The sequence below is a fragment of the Budorcas taxicolor genome, chromosome 3, assembly GCF_023091745.1.
Source record: "Budorcas taxicolor isolate Tak-1 chromosome 3, Takin1.1, whole genome shotgun sequence".
NCBI classification, from domain to species: domain Eukaryota; kingdom Metazoa; phylum Chordata; class Mammalia; order Artiodactyla; family Bovidae; genus Budorcas; species Budorcas taxicolor.
Genome location: NC_068912.1, coordinates 2,192,591 through 2,217,120, shown reverse-complemented (window position 1 = coordinate 2,217,120; position 24,530 = coordinate 2,192,591). Strand labels below are relative to the sequence as shown.

Below are 24,530 nucleotides of genomic sequence, written 5' to 3'. Positions count from 1 at the left end.
GAATTGTTATGGGGAATAAAGAAAACAAGTAACGTGTACGATGTTATTATTTGTCACAATAACCTATGAGGTGGGCACTATTATGGGGAAAATGCTGCTTAGAGAGATGGTCCAAGGTAATCCAGTGCAAAATGCAGGGGGGAGAGGCAGCCTTCAGGGGCATCTGACTGGTCAGCCCAGGGCCTCCTTGGCAGTGCTAATCACATCAGCGGCACCTCAGTGTGCAGGGCTGGCCTTCCTTGCAGACCTTTTTACCTGGTGTGACTTGACGCTCTTGGTGCAGGATATTGTAGCTCTTCCAGCTGTACTGAGGGGCTGGGGAGCCCTCCTTTGATTGGCAGGTCAGCTGGATGTCGTTCCCAATGACAGTCTCTCCCTGGATGCCGCAGTCTGGCTTGGAGGGCGGCACTGCACCGGGGAAGAGCCAGAGAGAAGCCAGGAATTAGTTGGGGCTTGGTGACAGCCACTCCCTCACCCCAACACACATGAACTGCCTGTTTGTTCACAGGCAAAGAAAGGTGAAAAGCATTCTTAGCTCACACAGCATAGAAAACAGTCTGCAGGCTGGATTTGGCTGTAGTTTGCCTACCCTTGGTTTCAGTGAAAGCCTCTCTCTCTGAAACCCTTCAATGCTAACTGCTTAGGAATGTTCCCTTCAGTTAAGCAGAACTCTTCCGGTGCTTTGCTGATGAAATGGAATTACCACAATTGACTGGGCGATGGGAGAGCCCCCTGGCGGCAGCGGGTTTATGTGCAGGGTAGAGAATGAGGGCTGGGCGGATGGAGCGGGCAGGAAAGAACAGACACACACGAAAGAAGCCTACAGAAAGAAGGCTGCGAAAACCAACAGGCCACCCACCCTCAATGCACAGCCTAACCGATCGCTTAGAATTCCTGAAGACCTTAAGCTAGGGTCGTTCACTCAACACTGTAAGTTAACACACCACTGTGTACAGTGGTTTGTTCTATAAAAATACTGTATACCTGACTCTGCTGGGCATGGAGATGACAGAGTGTGTGAGTTTTTGTGTTTAAGGAATCCAGTGGGGGCAAAAAAAAAAAAAAAAAAACAAAACAATGACCAGGCAGGACGCAACAATGCTGAGACAGGAAAGGCATGACAAGGAACACTGACTCAGTCATGAAGCCAGTAGTGGAGGTGCTGGGAAGGGTTGGAGAAAGAGAGGGATGGCACTCCAGCCCGAAGGAGCAGCCTGTGCAAAGGCCCTGAGGCAAGAAGACTCCAGGTAGTGTCATTTTTGGTGGGAGGAAGAGGACACAAGTGGAAAGTACTGTTACTGAATTCCTCAGTGGCAGGCCTGTCCATCCTGCTTCTTTCTTTACATGCCCCCTTGGATGGCTTGCTTGCCCCAATAAACAACGCTGCCCTTTCTACAATGTAGACTGCACAGGCGCACACTCACTGGGCGTGGAGGGTGAATTCGTCTCCGCTAGGCCCAGGGCTGCTGGGAGAGGCTATCCAGGAGGCACCTCTCCCGTCTAGCTTCACATCTGCTCTGGTATTTGCTGTCTGACAAAGGCAGGTGGTTGCTGGGTGTGCCCCCTCATTTCCTGTTATCTTGGTGAGGGGCAGCCAGGCATGGAGCAGCATGGGGCAAATCAAAGGCATTTCCCATTGCCACCCTAGTCAGTTAGTCCCTAGACCTAAAAGGCCTTAGGTTCAAGAACAGGACTCAGGTATCCATGCCCAGACCCCAGGGACTGAAGCAGCCTGGGGAGGAAAAGGCTGCTACCCATGGGCTACTCTCACAAACAGCTCTCTGCCCTCCCTGCTGGCCCAGCCCGCGGGTATCTGCAGGACAGAGGGGGCATCACTTCTGAGGAGACTGGCTCCTGGTCAGAGCTGTGCATGACCCAGGCTTTGTGTCTTGAGCTCTCCAGAGGTCCAGGAACATCCCTCCCTACCAATAGAAACTCTCACCCTTGCTCCCATTTACTCCTTTAACAGGATCCTCACCTTTTATTCCACAAGAGAGACTGGCCACAAATACAACACCACCTTCGAAGTCTCTCACTGACTCAGAACCATGCTAAGGGTGCATGACTAGGAGCCAGCATATGCTGAACATATCCAGTGACTAGCTTTCTTACGCCACCGTTTGCTGAGGGAAAATTATTAAAAACAAATCCCTAGAGGCAGCAGTAGAAATAACGGCAAACAAGGGACCAACCACTTCCTAGGAGACCCACGTTATGCAGGAATGTGTCAGGGTCTTTTCCCCAGGCCCTAAGCCGCAGCCCTCAAACTACTTTCCCACCTCAGCTCATCCTAGGCACCGCCAGCCCTCACTCCGTCCAGCTCCTCCCCGAAGCTCCCCTCCGCAGCCCTCACCATCAAAAACAGCTAGGACCTAGAATCATACAGATCTAGTTCAAACAGCCGTTCCACCCGCTGAGGGGGGTTGTAGGACTCTTGTAGATCTTGGATTCTCAGTTGGCGCGTCCCAGCTCCTAAACAGATTGTAGATTGTACCTGAATATTTATAGAGGGCGGAGTGATGGGAGGGAGGGGGTCCAGGCCTCTCCAGAGCCTGCGACTCCCGCTGCAGACGTCAGGGGGCGCCAAAGGCCGGGAAGACGACCAGTCCTGCCCGGCGTCGCCAGGTCCCGGGTCCCCGGGCCAGGTGACTGCCCCTTGGTGACCAAGACGGTTCCCCTCCTTCCGGAAGCTCCGTGCTCGCCTCAGTTTACTGTGAGGTCACGCAGCCTGAATGGACGACCCCATTTAATTCAAAAGCTGTTCTGCCTAAAATCAGCCCAGCAGCAAACCATTTGGAAATAAAACTTGTAAAAATCTTTTTTCCTGGGTTTACTTAATATATAGTACCAATTATCTTTCTAAAGCAAAACAGTCTTTTCACCGAGTTTCATAATCTCAGATTAAATTTGTAGTCTTTGCTCTTCGAATTTAATTAATTCGTCTCATAAGTGCAGCTGGTCCTAAGAGAGGAGAGGGGGGAAATCCAGTCATTCATTCACACTTGAATTGGGCCCCGCTGCCCTGCCTGGCAATGGCAGCCCACTCCAGTACTCTTGCCTGGAAAATCCTATGGACGGAGGAGCCTGGTAGGCTGCAGTCCATGGGGTCGCTAAGAGTCGGATACGACTGAGCGACTTCACTTTCACTTTTCACTTTCCTGCATTGGAGAAGGAAATGGCAACCCACTCCAGTGTTCTTTCCTGGAGAATCCCAGGGACAGGGGAGCCTGGTGGGCTGCCATCTGTGGGGTCGCACAGAGTCGGACACGACTGAAGCGACTTAGCAGCAGCAGTCCTGCCTGAAACCAGCTTGCTGCCAGAAGAAAACCAAAGCCGTTAAATACGGAAGCCAGAGTAGCCAGAATCAGCCAGAGAAGGGCCAGGTGGAGCAGAGTGAGGGACTCAGCTGGGGGTGAACCAGGATAAGGGAAGGCGGTGAGGAAGGGCAGACAGTGCAGAAGAGAAGCTGGAGGAAAATGCTCATTTCCCTGGCTGAGTAATATCTCTCTCGGGAGCTAATGCAGATAAAATTAAGTGCTGTGAACACAAAATGGTTTAATGCAACATTAATTATAATAGCTTAAATTGGAAACAGCGTCCAATTCTGGGACAGAGGACTCAGCATTCCCTTGCTGAAGTGGCATGAAGCTTAAAGAACAGCAAGTGCTAAGACAGCATGTAATGAAATGAAATGAGAAAAGTTCCTATGGTTAGGTTACAAATTCATTTATGTACAGAAATAAGTATGTGGATAGGAGCCGGAAGAAAACATGGAGAAATAAAACCCAATGATATATGTGAATGTTTGTCTTTTTTTGTTTCATCTTTCTTTAAATTCGTATATTTTTAAGAGGCAAGGGGTCACCAAACACAGCTATTTGTTTATTTGCGTCAGGACTAAGGTCCTTGGAGCGGGAGAACAAGAACAGGCCAGCAGAGCAGAAACAGGCTTCTTTCTAACAGTCTGCTGCACTAGAGATTTTGGCATGAGGAGCTCTTCACGAACAGGCAGACTCTTGATTCCATGGGGCCAGGAGAAAAACATATCACAGCGCTCCACCTGGTCTGGGTCAACTGAAACACAGCTGTAAAAATGCCATAAGATAATAAAATGTGATGGTGTCAGCCTTGTGCAGGAGATTAGGAGAGGTGTTCCTACAGCGCTAAGACCATCACAGCTCCCAGTGAAAACCTTGAAAGAAATATCCATGTACTCAGAGGGCTATGGCGCTTCAGTGTCCCAGACCTCGGTAAGACCTTCAGTGGGGAAGAGCAGTTACAGAGCCTCAGTTTTCAGTGAGTGACGCTTCCAAATGGGCATGTCCTGTGGACAGTGGGCCCATGCATGGCTGGCACTGCTCTGCCTCTCCAACCTTCTTTCACTGGCATGGGCACAGGAAGGGCAAGACACAAGTTAATGCAATGACACCATAAAACATAATTGGCAAGCTTACATCTGCCACAGAGTGAAAGAAAGGGTGTGCTGAAAAGTTGTCAGCCATGAAGAGTTTGGGAATCACCTGGAACTGGAAGGCTTGATGGTTGGGAACAGTGAAGGGATTTGAGCATCAAATCCCTGTTTCCATCAAAGCTTGGACACTTTCTAGTAGTCATTTAACTGTTTGGGTCTCAGTGTTCCCTTCTATCAAATATGAGTGTTAATACCCACTGTCACAGATGTATTGCAAAGATGAAAGGAGATCATATCCATAGAGGACTTACTGAGATGCCTGGCACATAGCAAACAGACGCTCAAAAAAGGATAGTTGTTATGATTGTGAACTTGGTGTTATCTAATGAACAGACACTTACTCCTTGGAAGGAAAGTTATGACCAACATAGAGAGCATATTCAAAAGCAGAGACATTACTTTGCCAACAAAGGTCTGTCTCGTCAAGGCTATGGTTTTTCCAGTGGTCATGTATGGATGTGAAAGTTGGACCATAAACAAGGTTGAACACCAAAGAACTGACGCTTTTGAACTGTGGTGTTGGAGAAGACTCTTGAGAGTCCCTTGGACTGCAGGGAGATCCAACCAGTCCATCCTAAAGGAAATCAGTCCTAAATATTCATTGGAAGGGCTGATGCTGAAGTTGAAACTCCAATACTTTGGCCATCTGATGCGAAGAGCTGACTCATCACAAAAACCCTGATGCTAGGAAAGATTCAAGGCCAGAGGAGAAGGGGACGACAGAGGATGAGATGGCTGGATGGCATCACTGACTCAATGGACATGAGTCTGAGTAAACTCCGGAAGTTGTTGATGGACAGGGAGGCCTGGCGTGCTGCAATCCATGGGGTCACAAAGAGTAGGACACAACTGAGCGACTGAACTGACTGATACAGGCAAAGGTCATTGCAACTTGATGGCAGTTTTCCCTCCATTAAAGAGGATCCCCTTGGTTTGCAGAGCAGGAAGACACAGAGACTGGGTATTTAGTTCGATGGAATGGGTACAGTTTCCTGCCCTCCTCTTATACAACTAAGTAAACACATTATTCTTAATTTGGCCACAGAAAGCCTGGAATCCAGTCATTATAGATTCGCCAATATAGGTCAGAAAATCTGATATATCGTCTTCCTTATACCATTAAAATGTCATTTCATTGCAAATTAATATGTAAATTGAATATAATTTCAACCAACTTTTTTTTAAACATAACAATGTGATTTTAATATTAACATGAAAGAATAAATGTGTAAAACTGATTTGGAAAAGTTTAGTAAGAGAAGATATTACATAGTACCAGATTTTAAAAGCCATGCACACAAATACTGATAACTAAATAGGTATGTGTGCATGTGTGCTTGTATCTCAACACAGACTATAGACATACTATAATCACAATAACGTGATATTGGCATAGGAATAATCAAAAGGAGAACAAATGAAATAAGGAGTAAAAAACAGCTGTGTATATGTAGCAATTTAACATGTGATAAACCTGGCATTCCAGTGGGAAAATCATTGTTTCTTTGGTATAATAAATGATGTTGATGTAATTGGCTATTCATTGGAAGAAAACAAAGGCTCTTAGTATCCTGTGTTCAAAAATAAATTCCTGATGAAACAAAGATCTAAGGGTAAAAAACAAGACTTACAGACATAAGAAAAGAACATTAAGTTCATTTAATTATAACCACAAAGGTGGTGTGAGAGATCTTAGACAAGAGTCCCCAAATCCAGAGCAAAAAACATCAATGGGATATGGAGGGGACTTCTCCTGTGTCTCAGAATGTCCACTAAAACCTTCAAGTGGAGGCTCTGAATGGTTAGCATCCTCAGTGCTGAGGAGAGGAGTGACTTTCCCAGGAGTGACTTCTCTAATTATCAGTTGCCCTCCTCCTTCCCGTTTAAGAGAAGACTAGAGAGATTTCTTTAAAGAAGATTGTCAGAAATAGGGGCCATGAGCATTTCTCCTTCTTCTCTTGGTGGAGGGGAAGGAGGCATTCCCCTGCATCTCATTCCCAGCCAGGGAGGAACCGCACAATACCAGTGGAGAGAGCGGTTGTCTACTGTTGGGAACTGGCATCTCTCACTTGTCGCTGAGACTTGTAAGGAATCAGTAAGTTCCAACAGTCTACTCCTGGAACATGATGATGGAAGGGCTTAATAGATGTCCTTGGGTATCTGAGGAACCATCTGGGGTCACATTCAGGTTCTACCGCTTGCTCAGAGAAGCTGGCTGGAGCAGACTGCAATGGCAAGGTGAGGGGAGCATGCAACAGGGAGAAGGATCTGCCCTTCCACGTGCAGGGTTTAGCAGAATAAAGACGGAGGCATGTTCTTGTCACACTGAAAGGATTTGGTCCCAGAGAGCTGTTGGCTGGGTCAAGGGGAGCCCAGAGTGGAGAGTGAAGAGAAAGAGCAAGTTACCATAATCAGGGGAAGGTGGGAAGGGTGAAAGATGTGAAAATCTGGCCTGCAGGTGTGCAAAATACTTGTGTCAGGTGGACCCCTTGGTGGGGGCCAGTGCTGAGGAACCCTCTCACGCACCCCACAAGAGGAACAGTAGTGGGATGTCTGCTCTGATTGGGATCATGGGATAGCAAGAGAAGATGGTAAGTGGCCTGGCTAGGTGATCCCGGCTTTGCTTTCCCCTTTAACACTCGGCCATGACCTCAGAGTCACAGAAGTGAGAGTGGGAGGAAGTGGACTAAGGAGAACAAGGAAACAGACCCAGCCTTTAATCCACTGCTGCTCTCCTTGCCTTAGGTGCTCAGCGCCAAGTTAAGGAGAGATGTGAAGCTTATCCGGGCTTCCTAGGTGGTGCTGGTGGTAAAGAACCTGCCTGCCAATGCAGAAGACGTAACAGATGAGAGTCGGATCCCTGGGTTGGGAGTATCCCTGCAGCAGGTGTGGCAACCCACTCCAGTGTTCTTGCCTGGAGAACCCTCCCATGAACAGAGGAGCCTGGTGGGCTACGGTCCATGGGGTCACAAAGAGTCAGACACAACTGAAGTGACTTAGCATGGATGTTAAACTGGAACTGAACAGATTTTTTTTTTCACCTAGTCAATGAACAAAATTTATAAAAAATTAAGAGATGGCTGGATGGCATCACCGACTCGATGGATGTGAATTTGAGTGAACTCCAGGAGTTGGTGACGGACAGGGAAGCCTGGCATGCTGCAATTCATGGGGTTGCGAAGAGTCGGACATGACTGAGCGACTGAACTGAACTGACTGAAGCTTCCCTTGTGGCTCAACTGGTAAAGAATCTGCCTGCAGTATGGGAGCCCTGGGTTCGATCCCTGGGTTGGGAAGATCCCCTGGAGAAGCTACCCACTCCAGCATTCTGGCTTGGAGAATTCCATGGAATTCCATGGGGTCACAAAGAGTTGAATACGACTGAGCGACTTTCACTTTCACAGAAACATTAAGATTGATAATATTCAGTTCTGGTAAGAATATAGGAAAACAAGCGTGGTCACATAATGTTCATGGCAATAGAAAGTTGGTTTGGAGAAAGTAATTTGCCAGTATGGAATAACTTTTAATGAAGGCAAAGTCTTTGACCTAGAAATCCTTCTTTTTAAATTTCTTTTCCTTGATGCCTAATGATGTAGAGTAATAGAAATCCTACTTTTAAGAATCTATCCAACAGAAACAAAGATAACACAGGAATATGCATATACATATATATGTACATACATATATGCACACATATTATACATACATATATATTGTTTGTACAAAAAAATGGAAACAGCTTGAGAATGCTCATCAGTATGGGCCACTGGAATAATCATAGTACATTCATGCAAGGGAGTGTATTATATTAATAGGTATATTTGTATGTTATGATCTGGAGAAATTTACATGAAACATTAAGAAAAAGAAAGTTACAAAAACCCTTTATAATAAGATTTATTTTTTTAAGAAAAGGAAAGAAAGGAAAATGAAATATGTGTGTGTGTTGAAAGGACTTGGAGAGGAGTCTAGAAGAATGAATGCATGCAGGTACTAGCCTTGGCCACCTTTTTAGCACTAGGGTGCAAGGAGGAGATGGTTATTCTTTATTCAGGCCTTTATTGTTTAACTCACTGCTCCTGCTGCTGCTGCTAAGTCGCTTCAGTCGTGTCCGACTCTGTGCGACCCCATAGATGGCAGCCCACCAGGCTCCCCCATCCCTGGGATTCTCCAGGCAAGAATAGTGGAGTGGGTTGCCATTTCCTTCTCCAGTGCATGAAAGTGAAGTCAATCAGGTGTGCCCAACTCTTAGCAACCCCATGGACTGCAGCCTACCAGGCTCCTCTGTCCATGGGATTTTCCAGGCAAGAGTACTGGAGTAGGGTGCCATTGCTTTCTCCGTTTAACTCACTATGATGATTCAAAAGCCCAGGCAGCCACCTTTTGCAATTAAAAATAAAATCCCACTATGTAGTGTAAAGGGCATAAAATGGAGGAACATGATCCATTTTTTTGGTTTAAAGTGTGGCTAAAAAGTATTGCTACCCACCAGTGTGGGGATCATTTCTTAGAGTAGACACAGGCTGGCTCACTAAAGTTTTTCCAACAGCTGTCTGACATTGAGTCAGGTGCCTACTTTCTCTGGGCCTCATCTACAAAATGAAGATTCTAAAAGTAGGTGATAGTTCCAATCATTCCAAAATTAGAAACTGCAATAATGAGCTATTTGTATAAAGAGAATCTTATTGTGGGACACATTTCAGAAACAATAGAACCTGAAGAATGGTGTGTTAGAGCCAAAGTCTGGGGAGATGGTGGTGTGAAGGACTTCGACTGATTAGCTGAATTTAGAGCTGGAAAAGATGCCTGACATGCAAGAATCATGATTTGGCCCTCAGCATCACAGCAAGGCAGTGAGAATCTTTCCAGTAGGATCTAGGAATTCCATTTTTCTTCTTTTTAGTAAGTTTTCCATGAAAAAGAGAGGAGTTGGTGTGGAGGAAAGAGCACTGGATGGAGCATGGACAGAATCTCCAGGGCTGACCCCCAGGGACCACTCCAAATCAGCCTTGACCTCTGTCCTGGGGAGCTGTGTGCCCAGACAGAGTCGTATTTGGTTCCAGGGGGAGAAGCAGATCCCCCAAGCCTCCGGACAGACCAGATGAGGGGAGAAGTCTTAGCTCTTCATCAGGCATTGCTTCCAGTTTTATCTTGCCAGCAGGGTGCCTCCTCCTCACACCCCACCCTCCCCAGCCTCTTCCTATCACCCCAGGAAGGAGGAGACACTCACCAAGGACCAAGAGATGGACACGTGACTTGGAGACGCCACCCAGATCTGACATCAGCGAGACAGAGCACTCGTAGGTGCCGTTGTCATCCATGGTCAACTGGTCAATGGTGATGGAGGCATCTGACTGCTCGGCGTTGTTTGATACACTAGCACGATTCTGATAAAGTTCACCATAGATATATTCTTTGGTCTCAAATTTCCAGATGAGCACGCTTTCCTGGAAGGAAGAAGAAATACCACTTGGTCTTCAGCCTAAGGCCCTGGCACGATGCTGCAGCCTGTCCTGTGTACCTTCACCCACCGTCCCCAGGCCCAGATGTACTGACAAGCCGACCCTGCAGAACAAAGAGCTCCACATATGGGGCCCATTCATGGATTCCTCTTATGATCTATAGTACTAAAAGCCTGGGGCAGGCAGGCACTTCATACCAGAGGCTATCACCTCTTTTAACCTATGGAACCTCTTATTCCATTTTAGTTCTGTTCTCACAGTCAAGCAATATTTATTGAGTATATAAGATGTTCAGGCGTTGTGTTGGGCAATCATCCATGGCTTGCAACCCCCCTTTATTTATTTGACTCTTACCTTTGGAATTTGTTTATTCATCAATATACTCATCATTTATCAAATAAAACATGGTACTAGCTAAGATCACTACTTTCAACCAGACTGCTTCAGTTCAAATCCCAGCTCTGCACTTAGTAGTTATATGATCTTGAACAAAATATTAGAGGAAAACAATAGAATGGGAAAGACTAGAGATCTCTTCAAGAAAATTAGAGATACCAAGGGAACATTTCATGCAAAGATGGGCACAATAAAGGACAGAAATGGTATGGCCTAACAGAAGGAGAAAATAAAAAGAGGTGGCAAGAATACACAGAAGAACTATACAAAAAAAGACCTTCATGACCCAGATAACCATGATGGTGGTCTGTCACCTAGAGCCAGACATCTTGGAATGCAAAGCCAAATGGACCTTAGGAAGCATCACTACAAGCAAAGCTAGTGGAGGTGAAAGAATTCCAGTTGAGCTATTTCAAATCCTAAAAGACGATGCTGCTAAAATGCTGCACTCAATATGCCAGCAAATTTGGAAAACTTGACAGTGGCCACAGGACTGGAAAAGGCCAGTTTTCATTTCAGTCTCAAAGAAAGGCAATGCTAAAGAGTGCTCAAACTACCACATAATTGCACTCATCTCACACGGTAGCAAAGTAAAGCTCAAAATTCTCCAGGTCAGGTTTCAACAGTACATGAACTGTGAACTTCCAGATGTTCAAGATGGATTTAGAAAAGGCAGAGAAACCTTAGATCAAATTGCCAAAATCTGTTGGCTCATTGAAAAAGCAAGAGAGTTCCAGAAAAACAACTACTTCTGCTTTATTGACTACACTAAAGCATTTGACTGTGTGGATCACAACAAATTGTGGGAAATTCTTAAAGAGATGGGAATACCAGACCACCTGACCTGACTCCTGAGAAATCTGTATGCAGGTCAAGAAGCAACAGTTAGAACTGGACATGGAACAACAGAGTGGCTCACAAATCGGGAAAGGAGTACGTCAAGGCTGTATATTGTCACCCTGCTTATTTAACTTATATGCAGAGTACATCATGTGAGATACTGGGCTGGAGGAAACACAAGCTGGAATACAGATTGCCAGGAGAAACATCAATAACCTTAGATATGCAGATGACACCACCCTTAAGGCAGAAAGTAAAGAGGAACTAAAAAGCCTCTTGATGAAAGTGAAAGAGGAGAGTGAAAAAGTCGGCTTAAAACTCGACATTCAGAAAACTAAGATCATGGCATCCAGTCCCATCACTCCATGGCAAATAGATGGGTAAACAATGGAAACTGTGACAGACTTATTTTGGGGGGGCTCCAAAATCACTGCAGATGGTGACTGCAGCCATGAAATTAAAAGATGCTTGCTCCTTGGAAGAAAAGCTATGACCAACCCAGACAGTATATTAAAAAACAGAGACATTATTTTGCTGACAAAGGAAAGCTATGGCTTTTCCAGTAGTCATGTATGGATGTGAGAGTTGGACTATAAAGAAAGCTGATTGCCATAGAACTGATGCTTTTGAACTGTGGTGTTGGAGAAGACTCTTGAGAGTCCCTTGGACTGTAGGGAGACCCAACCAGTCAATCCTAAAGGAAATGTTCTGAAGTCCTGAATATTCATTGGAAGGACTGATGCTGAAGCTGAAACTCCAATACTTTGGCCACCTGATGTGAAGAGCTGACTTATTTGAAAAGACCCTGATGCTGGGAAAAATTGAAAATGGGAGGAGAAGGGGATGACAGAGGATGAGATGATTGCATGGCATCACTTACTCAATGGACATGAGTTTGAAGAAGCTCCAGGAGTTGTTGATGGACAGGGAAGCCTGGTATGCTGTAGTTCATGGAGTCACAAAGAGTCAGACACAACTGAGCAACTGAACTGAACTAAGTAAAATATTTGACTTCTTTATGAGTCTATTTCTTCCTCTACAAAGTGGAGATGATGATAATAACACTTGTATCATAGGATTTTTGTGAGGATTAAAGTAGATAATATACGAAAAGCAAATGGCGTGGAGCCATGGGCTTAATGAAGCCACCTCATGTAAGCAAGTATAGAAATGGCAAGCCCCCAAGCTACTTGATAGAGAAAGTCAGGGAGAGGTCAGAGGGATAAGAGTGGAAGCAAGCCAGGATAAGACTATCAGAAAGCCAAGAGGGGGAGATTCCGAGATGGGGAAGTGGTTGACAGTCAGAAAAGCTAGGAGAAATGAAATAAGAGGAAGACAGAAGCAGCACACTAAATTTAACAAAAGAGAAGTTGCTGGTGATTTTGGTGGAGTATTAGGGCAGGAAGGCAGACCGTGCTGGGTAAGGAAAAGAGTCAGGTCTGAGGGTCTGCACGTACTCTTTATGCAGATCAGGAAAAGATGCTCTAGTTGTTGGACAGACACGTCTGTGCCCAGCTAATGGTGATCAGGTCCCCCGGGCTGGGTACCCAGATGCATAATTCGCCCAGTCACATGCCACAGCTCTGGTAGGAACAGATGACTCTCGCGAAGCTTGGCTGAAAAAGGGAGAAGCAAGAAAGCAGGAGATGAGGGCCTGTCTTGAGCTGTGGATGAGTGTATGGATGTTGGTCTTTCTCAGTTCAACTCTTTTTCTGACCTACTGGTTACAGCTATCCTAAGGCTTCCCCTTCCTTGACTCTCCCCCATGTCATCTCCCACTCTTGCTAGTACCTGTCACAATAACCTCCTTGAGGGCATAGATGTAATCCTTTTCTCTGCACTCTTACTTGCTCTCAAGTAACAGCAAATTAAAATTAAAAATAGGGCCGTGGTAGAACTCAGAGTATTCTCACACCTAGACAGCATGTTAAAAAGCAGAGACATTACTTTGCCTACAAATGTCTGTCTAGTCAAGGCTATGGTTTTTCCAGTGGTTGTGTATGGATGTGCAAGGTGAAACATAAAGAAAGCTGAGCACCAAAGAATTAATGCTTTTGAACTGTGGTGTTGGAGAAGACTCTTGAGAGTCCCTTGGAATGCAAGGAGATCCAACCAGTCAATCCTAAAAGAAAGCAGTTCTGAATATTCACTGGAAGGACTGATGCTGAAGCTCCAGTACTTTGGCCACCTGATGAAAAGAACTGAAGCATTAGAAAAGACCCTAGGCTGCGGAAGATTGAAGGCAGGAGGAGAAGGGGATGACAGAGGATGAGATGGTTGGATGGCATCACCAACTCGATGAACATGAGTTTGAGCAAGCTCCAGGAGTTGGTGAGGGATAGGGAAGCCTGGTGTGCTGCAGTCCACAAAGAGCTGGACATGACTGAGCAACTGAACTGAACTGAACTTACTTGCTCTCAATGTGATTGCCTCAAATCCTTTAGGAAGTAAGGGATCAGTCAACATAAGGCCTTTAGTATTTATCTCAAAAGAGATAAATTTATCTTTGTTAGGTGCCTGGCAGAGACCTAACGTCTGGTTTGCTGAGAGAACATGTCTTCAGTTTCTGCAAGCTAACGGCAGCAGCTGCCTTCTCTAGGTTTTTTCCTGGGATTCTGGAAACAGATAGGACAGGTACTCTGGCCCATCAGGGTCCCTTGGGCAACAGACAGTAAGGTGCTTCGGGCCAAGAATTGCTCTCCTCACTCCTCAGCCCTGCTGCTCTAGGACTTGCATGTCTTGGGCCATCCCTTCTATGTCAGGGGAAAGCTTAATGCCTTCTCTCTGAATAGCTAGGGATCTGATGCCAGGCATGTTTGCACTTTAAAAGTAGAAGTAACTTTAAAATTTATGAATAGGGACTTTCTGGTGGTCAGTGGTTAAGACTGTTTCCACTGCAGGGGGTGAGGGTTTGATCCTTGGTTAGGGAACTAAGATCCCATATGCCACTTGGTGCAGCAAAAAAAAAAAAATTAAACCCCAAAAAACTTATGAATAGATGTTCCTTTCCTTACAGTTAAAGAAATGTGAATTTGCTCAATAATGAGATATTTTTCTACTCATCAAATTCACAAATATGAGATAGTTTGAGAATAGTCTGAATTAGAGAAATAAGGGCCTGCACTGTTGGTGAACCTGAAAATTGGTCTGACATACAAAGAAGGCAACTTGACATTTATCAAAATTTTAAATTCACATAGCCTTTGACCCCAAAGTTCCATTTTAAAATAATTTATCGTATATATGAATACATATTTATAAACAATTACAATAGTATTTATAAATATATACCTAGAGACATGCACGGAGAAGGCAATGGCACCCCACTCCAGTACTCTTGCCTGGAGAATCCCATGGACGGAGGAGCCTGGTAGGCTGCAGTCCATGGGTTTGCTAAGAGTCAGACACGACTGAGCGATGTCACTTTCACTTTTCACTTTTATGCATTGGAGAAGGAAATTGCAACCCACTCCAGTGTTCTTGCCTGGAGAATCCCAGGGACAGGGGAGCCTGGTGGGCTGCCGTCTATGGGGTCGCACAGAGTCAAACACAACTGAAGCGACTTAGCAGCAGCAGCAGCAGAGACATGCATATATGCATATTTATTGCAATATTATTTGTAGTAGCAAAATATAGGGAGTAAAACAAATGTCCATCATTCGTACATATAGAGCATTCATAAAATGAAATATATATGAATTAAAAAATAAAAAATATAAATGCACTGACATATGGAAAGAGCTCCAAAGTATATTAAGAGGAAAAAAGCCAAGTGGAGGACAGTGTACATGAAGTTTATAGAAACTTACATATGCATATATGTAAATATATGCCTATGTTTACATGTGATGCATCTCCAGAAGGCCACTCCCAAATCTGGTAAGAGTGGTTGCCTCTAGTGGGCTTCCCAGGTAGTGCAGTGGGAAGAATCCCACTGATAATCCACCTGATAACGCAGAAGATGTAAGAGACCAGTTTCGATCCCTGGGTTGGGGAGATCAACTGGCGTAGGAAATGGCAACCCACTTCAGCATTCTTGCCTGGAAAATTCCATGGACGAGGAGCCTGCAAGGCTCCAGTCCATGGGGTTGCAAAGAGTTGAACACTACTGAGCACACACATTCACACACTCACACACACACACACACACACACACACACACACTCCTACCTCTAGTGAGGGGAATAGGGACTGGGATTCTAGGGTGGAAAGCAGATGTATTTTTGTGAGTATGAATATAAACATTTTCTGAACTGGCATAAAGAACCATTGGAAGGAAACACAAGAAACCAGATCTTAGCCAAAAGTGGTATTCACAGTACTGAATGATTGTGGCAGAAATACCAATAAATTAGAGTAAATGCTGCCCCCAAAGAACCGGTACCAGTGAAAATTAGCCTCGTCTGGGAGAAAGGGGAGATAAGGGGATTAGGGTATGGAAACTGGGGCAGGGATGGGACAAGATTGGCAAGGATGGGAATGAGACTTCTCAATGGACTTCTTCATGATGTTTTAATTTTTGAACCATAGGACTACTATCTATTCCAAAATAGAAAATAAAATCTTCCCATACTCCCTGAAAGAACCCAAGCAGGAAAAAAAAAAAGCTACAACAAAATTTGGTCTCAGAGAGAGCTCTGTGTTAATCTAAAGTAATGACTGACTCAAATGATACAGTAAAGGTCACTTGAGACTGGACAACAGAAAGACGTTTGAGGGAAGGTAACTCTTTCAGACTAGAGACGGCACAGTACAGCCCTCCCTGGGCCCAACATTCACTGCTCCTTCCCCACCCAGCCCAGCCTGGGCGTTAACTAGGCTTAGTCTATCTAACTTGTATTGAAAGGTTTTGTAGTGCTTGTCCTCTAAAACAGGAGTCCCCAGTCTCCAGGTCATGGGCCGGTACTGGTCCTTGGCCTGTGAGGAACCAGGCCCCAGCAGCAGATGAGTGGCGGGCAAGTGAGCGAAGCTTCATCTGTGCGTACAGCTGCTCCCCATCACTCGCATTCCCACCTGAGCTCCGCCTCCTGTCAGATCAGTTTCTGGAAAATGAGCTCAGGGCTTCCACTGGTTCTGCATTATGATGAGTTGTATAATTACTTCATTGTATATCACAATTTAATAATGGAAATAAAGTGCACAATAAGTGTAATGTGCTTGAATCATCCCCAAACCACCTCCCACCACCCAGTCCCTGGAAAAATAGTCTTTCACAAAATAGGTCCCTGGTGCCAAAAAGGCTGGGAACTGCTGCCCTGTGATCAGGTCATACTCAGTCGTATATGCATGCTCCCAGCGTTTTAAGGGGAGAAGGCAATGGCACCCTACTCCAGTACTCTTGCCTGGAAAATCCCATGGGTGGAGGAGCCTGGTGGGCTGCAGTCCTTGGGGTCGCTAACAGTCAGACACGACTGAGCGACTTCACTTTCTCTTTTCACCTTCATGCATTGGAGAAGGAAATGGCAACCCACTCCAGTGTTCTTGCCTGGAGAATCCCAGGGACGGCGGAGCCTGGTGGGCTGCCGTCTATGGGGTCGCACGGAGTCAGACACGACTGAAGCGACTTAGCAGCAGCAGCAGCAGCGTTTTAAGGATCCTTACCGTATGACTCCTTAGAAGCTTGTCCCACTGGATAAATCCTTCTCGGTTGGGGGAGGAAGTCTGGTAGGAGCATGGAAGGATAACATTTTTCCCTCTCGCAGCCCGAAGAACATCCTTTGGGGTGTCCACAAAGATGGCATGGACAGTCATCCAGACTGGAAAGAAAGTGGGAAGTAAATGACATGGCATACCCACTCACTGTCCACTGGATCTCCTCCAAGCACAGCTCAACACACTGCAACTGCGATCCTGGCCCTGGCACAACAGCTATTCTCCTGCAAGCCTCGGGTGAAGACAAACACGCATACCTTGGTTCACCCTGTCCCCTGCAGCATCTCAATAAAGTTAAGTGGCTTGTGTGGTGGGCAAAAGCCTGGCTTTGAGCCTCAGCCCCACCCCTCCTCTTAGACATTGTGTAAACTTCTCTAAGCCTCAGTTCTCATCCAGAAAAAGGAACACTAATACTTTTCAGAATTGTTTAAAGAATTAAATGAGATAACATGTAAATGCTTTGCTTAATGCCTGGCATATAGAACACACTCAATAAATATTTCCCCCCCATCTTTTTTTGTTGTGATGATAATTCACTCAGTATTTAATACACATTTATGGAGCGCTTACTCCAGTACTTTGGCCACCTCACGTGAAGAGTTGACTCATTGGAAAAGACTTTGATGCTGGGAGGGATTGGGGGCAGGAGGAGAAGGGGACAACCGAGGATGAGATGGTTGGATGGCATCACTGACTCGATGGAAGTGAGTCTGAGTGAACTCCGGGAGTTGGTGATGGACAGGGAGGCCTGGCGTGCTGTGATTCATGGGGTCGCAAAGAGTCAGACACAACTGAGTGACTGAACTGAACTGAACTGAACTATATATGGTAAATTCGTTGAATAAGATTAGGTTAGCATACTCCCAGGAGCATTTATTCTATATAAGTTTATCAGGAAAAAAAAAACAGTGAGAAAAAGAATGTGGTCACAATAGCATCTCTCATCACATACATTCTTACCATGTGACATTGACTCTCCTCCATCAAGACCTGGGGTCTGTGTCCGCTCCCCTTGAATCTGAGTGGGCCTGTGACTACAGTGTGAGTGATGCCCATTTGGCTGAAGCTCTAGTAAGTGGATTTCCTTCCCATATAGTCTGGGTGCCCTTTGAACTGCTGATTTTTATGCTGTTTCTCAGGTGGGCAAGTCCATACTTGGGCCCATCAGCAATAACCCTCCTTATTGGTTTCTGTGTTAGGGGCTGGGTTCCCATGGGTACAACATCTCTGCGTTTCCTGCTCATTTCTGTGCTGTCCTGTATGTAGTAACTGCTTGATCAGCCCTCAGGTCTTCCTTAGGACCAACTGCTCTGGATGGGGGTGTAGATTCGGCGTGCCTGTATGAGTAGCATAGCACTGAGTTTGAATGCACAGGCTTCAGAGCTAGAATGCCCCTTTGCAATCCCAGTTCCTTTATCTATGAAATGTGTAGCCTTGAGCAACTTACTTAAGCTCTTTGTGCCAGAGTCCTTGCTTGAAAAATGGGTTGTTTGAAAATTAAATAACATGAAGAGTGTACTTTGTTTAGAATGATTCCTGACCCATAATCAGTGCTTAATATATGACAGTTACATTACATATATGTGTTCAATATATATATATATATATTCATATTGAATAACTTCTACTTTCTCATCTCATAGTCTTTTGTTGAGTGAAGTGAAGTGAAGTCGCTCAGTCGTGTCCAATGCTCTGAGACCCATGGACTATAGCCCACAAGGCTCCTCTGTCCATGGGATTCTCCAGGCAAGAATACTGGAGTGGGGTGCCATTTGTTGAGGTGCATCCTTAATTAGAAGTTAATCACAAGAAAAACCATCACCATCATTATGGGTGAACTATCATAAATAAATAATAATTACTAATGACTATAACTAAAGACTAGATCAAGGGGCTTCCCTGATGGTCCAATGGTTAAGAATCTGCCTGTCAATGCAGGGGATATGAGTTCAGTCCCTGGTCCAAGAAGATCCCACATATGACCGGGCAACTAAGTCTGTGCACGCCAAGCCCATGCTCTGCAATTAGAGAAGCCTCCACAGAGAGAATCGCATGCGCCGCAACTAGAGAGGCGCCCAAGAGCAGCAACAGAGACTCAGTGCAGCGAAAAAGAAACAAGTTAATTAATTTAAAAAGAATAGATCACTTTTAAAAATCATAATAACAGCGAGTTAAAGTCATTTTATGTTAGTGGGAGAAGAGATTGAAATGAATGGATGAGGAAGAACCCATAAAGAAAGGGAAAATATCTTGAACAAATATAGAGTGCTATTTAAATGTTATTTGTAAACCTGGGAAGGATTTTTAAAGGCCAATCCTGTGCCCTAAGACACACTTACATTTTCCATACTCCTAGATGAGAATGTATCCTATGTTTAAGCACTTCATGCCAACAGCCATCATTGGGAATCCTCCATAGCTAATCTAATCCTTCTTACTGATTCAGTCAGTATCCTCTTGTTCTGACATTACTGGCAACAAAGACATCTGGCTTAACTTCTTAATAACTTCCCATCATAAACTCAGAGGCTTCTGATGTTTGTAATCACCAGCTTTCTCATTCCTAGTTCTGTAGTAAACTGTAATAAGTCCAGTTTCTTTCACCTCTTCCCCTAGGCTTTCTGTTTATTAGCTCTGTGACCCACATTCTATGGAATCTTTGCATTCTACCCAGTGGATGAGGGAAAAGAACTGGGTGAGGATATCTAATCTATAATCAGAACACTAGGAAGTGGAGAAGTTGGTTTCTAGAGCTTTCCAACAACCTCCCTTTCTACTTTTTGTATAGGTCTACTCTGGGCATCTTCTTTCCAGTTGCCCAGAACCCACCTTCTCCCCAGTCGTTGCCACTCGCACATCCTGTTACTGCTAACAGCTGTGTCTCTCCTCCTCCAGAAGTATTCTTTCTCTCCTCCTCCCTCCTGCTCTCCTTTCTTTTTTTACCAAGGCTGGGTTCTTCTGATATTGATGAAGATCATCTGTCTAAGCTAATTCACCATAAGGTGTTAAAAACTAATAGTTCAGGGATGTGTTAACCTTCCCAAGGGTATACAAACTGGGAGAGTAGGTGCTTTCACCTGCAAAGAAGGAATCAAAATCTCAGAATTTGGTGCCACAAGTACCACGCATGAGTACCTTCATCCAGGTACTCTCTCATGAAAGTCTGTTACACAACGTGGCCGAGTGGCCAAAAGCACAACTGCTGGAGCCAAACTGCCCAGGCTGGCATCCTCATCCTTAGCTTTCCTAGCAGTGCGACCTTGCACAACTTAATCAACTTCTCTGTACCTCAGTTTCCTTGACTGTAAAATGAGGTTAAGTATACTACCTAACTCAAGGTTTGAGGGTTGGATGACAACATATTTAGTATGCACAAGCTTCACCCTGGCACCTAAGCAAGAGCTGTGTCCACCTGTATATTGTCATGTCTTCTCCTCTGCTGCACTGTGCTTCCTTCATTTTCATATCCTCAGGGCTCAACAAAGTGCCTAATACATAGTGAGAGTGAAGTCGCTCAGTCATGTCCGACTCTTTGCTACCCGGTGGAGTATAGCCCACCAGGCTCCTCTGTCCATGGGATTTTCCAGGCAAGAATACTGGAGTGGGTTGCTGTTTCCTTCATCCAGGGGATTTTCCCAACCCAGGGATCGAACCCAGCTCTCCCACATTGCAGGCAGATGTTTAACCTCTGAGCTACCAGGGAAGCCTACTCCTAATACATTGGAGATACTCAATTAAGTGCCCTTTGCCAGCAAAATGAATGAGTTACAGAGAACTTAAGTTTAAAAGATGGGTAGGATTTATAACCAGAGATGCTCAGTTTCTAGAAAATGATTTAAAAAATCAAATAACCAAAGGAGCCCCAGAAAGTGGACACCAAGTCTGCAGGTGGCCCCAGGAGGAAGTGGTAAAGGTCACTGAAACTCCCTAAGTGACTAGGGTGTGAAGACTCAGCTTAAGGCCTCCAGAACTGCTTGCAAATAATTAAGGTTTGTTAAGAAGATAATAAACTGTCTCTTGAGAGCTAACTAGAAAGCAATACATCCAAGGAGGCTAATGAAATGCTTGATGGAACCGGCTGCTTGAGGCATACACAGCACATTATGGGTACCCTTGGGAAACTGGCAGTAATGCCTCCACTTAGGAAAATCCATTTGCACAGAGAAACCACAGTCTTAGTTAGGGAGGAGGTGCTGGAGGCCAGAAGGGACCCATCGTGCCTTAGGACCAGATAGATAGAGCTCTTGCAGTGAGAAAGTGCTGGTCTCTAGGCCAGGGGGTGCAGCTCATATATGCACGTTCATGTTGGTCTGTCCTGTCCCCCAAGGTGGAAATGACCCCTGCAGGCTCTCAGAATGACAGCTGGGGAAGGAGAGACGGAGAGGTGGGGAGGAGGGGTTAGAATTCAATGGACATTTGTGGAAGCCTTTTTTTCAACAGAGATCTTTAGGAATCTATACATTCCTGTCAATTTAATGAATTTTTCCTAAGGCCCTAGTTTAGTGCAAGGCACTGAGAAAATGATCAGAGGCATGTTCATGTCCCACCTTCTTGGGGAATCCACCAGGATCATCTCAGCCCTTACTTGCTTTGCTGAACTGCTCCAGGGAGCTTGCGCCCCATGCACACATCGTTATCATGTCAGTGTGGGTCTATGCGTGCAGGCTGCCTCCCCTCATCAGATGGCAGTTCCTTCTAGCAGGATCTGTGTCTCAGACTTCTCTTGTACTCATCACTTGCCAGTTCCAACCCCCAAGGTGTCTACACCGAGCTGGGTGCTAATAAGACCTTGTTTGTTGAGTGGTTTGTATTCCCTGCTCAGGAAGCAATTAGAAATCACTGTCAGCCAGCGTCCTAACAAAGCTTAATTAAGTGTTGAGTGCAAGTGTTAAGGAGTGAAATATGAAGGGATGGAGGTGGGGAGAGAGGGGAGGGACTGTGTTTGGATCCAGAAGAAGGATTTTAATGGAAAGCCTTACTGAGATGATGGGACTTGAAACAGCCCCCAAGGGCCTCAGTTCACGTTGTTGAACTTGTGTATATAGAGGAGTAAAGCAGAGTGCATAACTGTGCATGTAACAGTATCTCACTTCCACAGAGCCACAGAAAGAAAATAGATTTTAGAAGAAAATATATCAAAGTAGAGAATTAATAGCAGTTATCTCTGAATTCTGGATTTCTTCTTTGTGTATTTTTATTTTCCAAACATTCTGCAGCAGACATGTGGTACTCTTGCAACCATAAAACTGAGTTACATTTCTACAAGTCAAGTAGGAAATAAGGAAGCAGAGAAGTGGGGACAGACTGTTTTGTCAGGGAGCTTGCCTAACACAGAGAAATGGGAAAGCTTCAGACAGAAGGCTATGAAAGATCTTGAGAAGGTCTCTTTCATCCCCTCTGGAATGGAAAATGGAGAGACTTGAGCAGGCTCCTAGGTCATAGGGATGGAGCTCCTAGAAAAGAAGTGACTCCTTAAAAAAATAAAAAAGGAGGAGAAGCCGGATGGAGCACGATCCCTGCCTGGGTGGGTATGAGCAAAGGCGGAGGACTAGCCTTGCCCATGGCAAGAGGTACCCGTGCCCGAGTGTGCAGAAAGAGAGCAGCCGGTGGGCAGGAGCGGAGCAGTGAGCTCTGACCAGGGGCTCTGCTCTCCACCGCTACCGGCGCTCTCTGTCTGTCTGTCTGAGCGTCTGTCTGTCGCCATGTTCTGCCTGTCGCCATGTTCTGCCTATGCCGGGTGTTTATGGCATCCCTGACTCACAGGGCAGAGAACAAGGAAGCCGCCCAAAGGGCACTGACTGCCAGGAGAGGAAGAAACCCCAGGAAGGAGGCGGGTTCCAAGTGTGACAGTTGGTGCTCTGGGAACAGAGACAAACTCAACAGTCAGGGGTTAGGGATGTGGGAATAAAACCTGAGTGTTGCCAAGGTCGAGTGGTTTGAGGAGCAACTGAACTTTACCTCCAAGTCAAATATATTCTCCACTGGCTGGCTGTCTCAATACTAAAATTCCCACCACTGAGTGAAGGTACTGTGTGTGTGTGTGTGTGTGTGTGTGTGTGTGTGCGCGTGCGTGCACGTGTGTGTGTACGCGTGCACGCGCGCTTAGTCACTTGGTCATGTCTGACTCTGCAGCTCCATGGAGCTCGCCAGGCTCCTCTGTCCATGGGATTCTCCAGGCAAGAATACTGGAGTAGGTTGCCATGACCTCCTCCAGGAATGCAAGTGCTGCCTGGGAGGGAGGGAAGGCACAGTGAGTGGCTCTCTCCCTTTAACCTGCAGGACAAACCCATCTCCTTAATTAGCCCCTCTCACCCATCCATCCCTAGAAAGAGGATGCAGGATGGATAAATGTTGATTAAAAAAACAAATGCAATTAGGAAATTGAGGCTTGGAGAGAAGGATAGCATAAAGGCAAAGGAAGAAAGACAGGTAGGAAACACTGAGAGCAAACCAGCTTGCTGCCTGCTGAGGTTCAAAGGGGTGGGTGCTCATTCGTTGACACCCACTCAGCAAATGTCTGCTGGACACCTGTGTTTCAAGGGCTCTGCTGGATTCTGCGGGAAAATGGCAAGCGGAGACAGACAGTTCCTGCATCACAGAGATAAATGTACAACAATCATGGTAACCGGTCGTACACAGTCAATGACAGGATATAACAGAGGATTTGGGGATGAGGAGAGGTTGTCCTGAGGAAAGGCCCTTTGAGCTGACATTGGAGGATGGGCGGGAGGGAACCACAAGAAAAAAGGGGAAGAGGTGAGAGGAGGAGAGAAGAGCACATGCAGAGGTCAGGGCACGGGAGAAGGCGGGCCACATTCCAGAAACTAAAGCAAGCCGCTGTGCAGCAGTGGAAGTGGGTGGTGTGGGTGGGCCGTGATGATTCCAAATAAACAGAGGTCAAGTTCAAACTTCATACTTGTGCCCTCAGGGCAGTTTAGGACAATTCTTGCTATCTTCCAGACTTCACCCTTCAGGACTCTCCTAGAAAGCAATTCCAAAGTTACACCTCCACCAGTGTGGTCAGAAATGTGGGATGGGCCCAAGTCTAACAGGCCATGATAGCAATTGAGGGGCTTTTTTGTGTTGGGTTTTTTTTTTTTTTTTTCACTATCTACATCTATTTGAAACAGTTCTTTTGAGTATGAGGGTTCTTTCTTGCATCAAATGAGTGAGCACTTATCAGTTTGAAAATCACTGATGTTTATCTTTAGATAATTAAATTAGGAGGAGAATTAAGAACCTACTGATAGCAGGAAGAAGCAAGAGTCCTCTCCGGTCTGGCATTTGATGAGATAGATATTCGTTACTGTGCATTCCCATTGTTTTTCCAGGACAGAACAGAGGGCAGAGACTTGAGAACATGGATGTGTGAAGCCAGATTGAGCTTATATTCGCTTGCAGAGCTATCGTTACTATATTAGCTGGCTGTGCCCCATACAAACAGGATCTGCTGCTACAAACCTTTATCCCAGTCTTCATCACAAGCAGGGCACTGCTACGCTCTCAGCCACTGTCTCTTATCAAAGTTTCCTGGTTTGGTTGACAATATCCTGCTCAATATGATTTTTGTTGTCACAAACTGAGTATGATGATTGATTTCAACCCAAGAAGCCTGGTGGTGAGCATAAAGGGACAAGCAATGAATTACTGCTTGGGACGTTACTGCTTGTTTGGGACATCAGCATAGTTTGTAAGATACTTCCAAT

The 24,530-nt window shown here is 45.5% G+C and overlaps 1 protein-coding gene across 1 annotated transcript in view; it reads right to left on the bottom strand.

Moving 5' to 3' along the window:
* The window catches only part of GPA33 (glycoprotein A33), a 39,368-nt gene extending 16,840 nt beyond the window's left edge, over positions 1-22,528 (bottom strand). The window contains exons 1-4 of the mRNA XM_052637200.1: positions 22,399-22,528; positions 16,774-16,928; positions 9,705-9,921; positions 256-408 (exon numbers count right to left, since the gene is read on the bottom strand). Coding sequence (XP_052493160.1) covers positions 256-408; positions 9,705-9,921; positions 16,774-16,928; positions 22,399-22,528 — 655 coding nt within the window. The remainder of the gene's footprint in view (positions 1-255; positions 409-9,704; positions 9,922-16,773; positions 16,929-22,398) is intronic.
* Between the last annotated feature and the right edge of the window lie 2,002 nt (positions 22,529-24,530).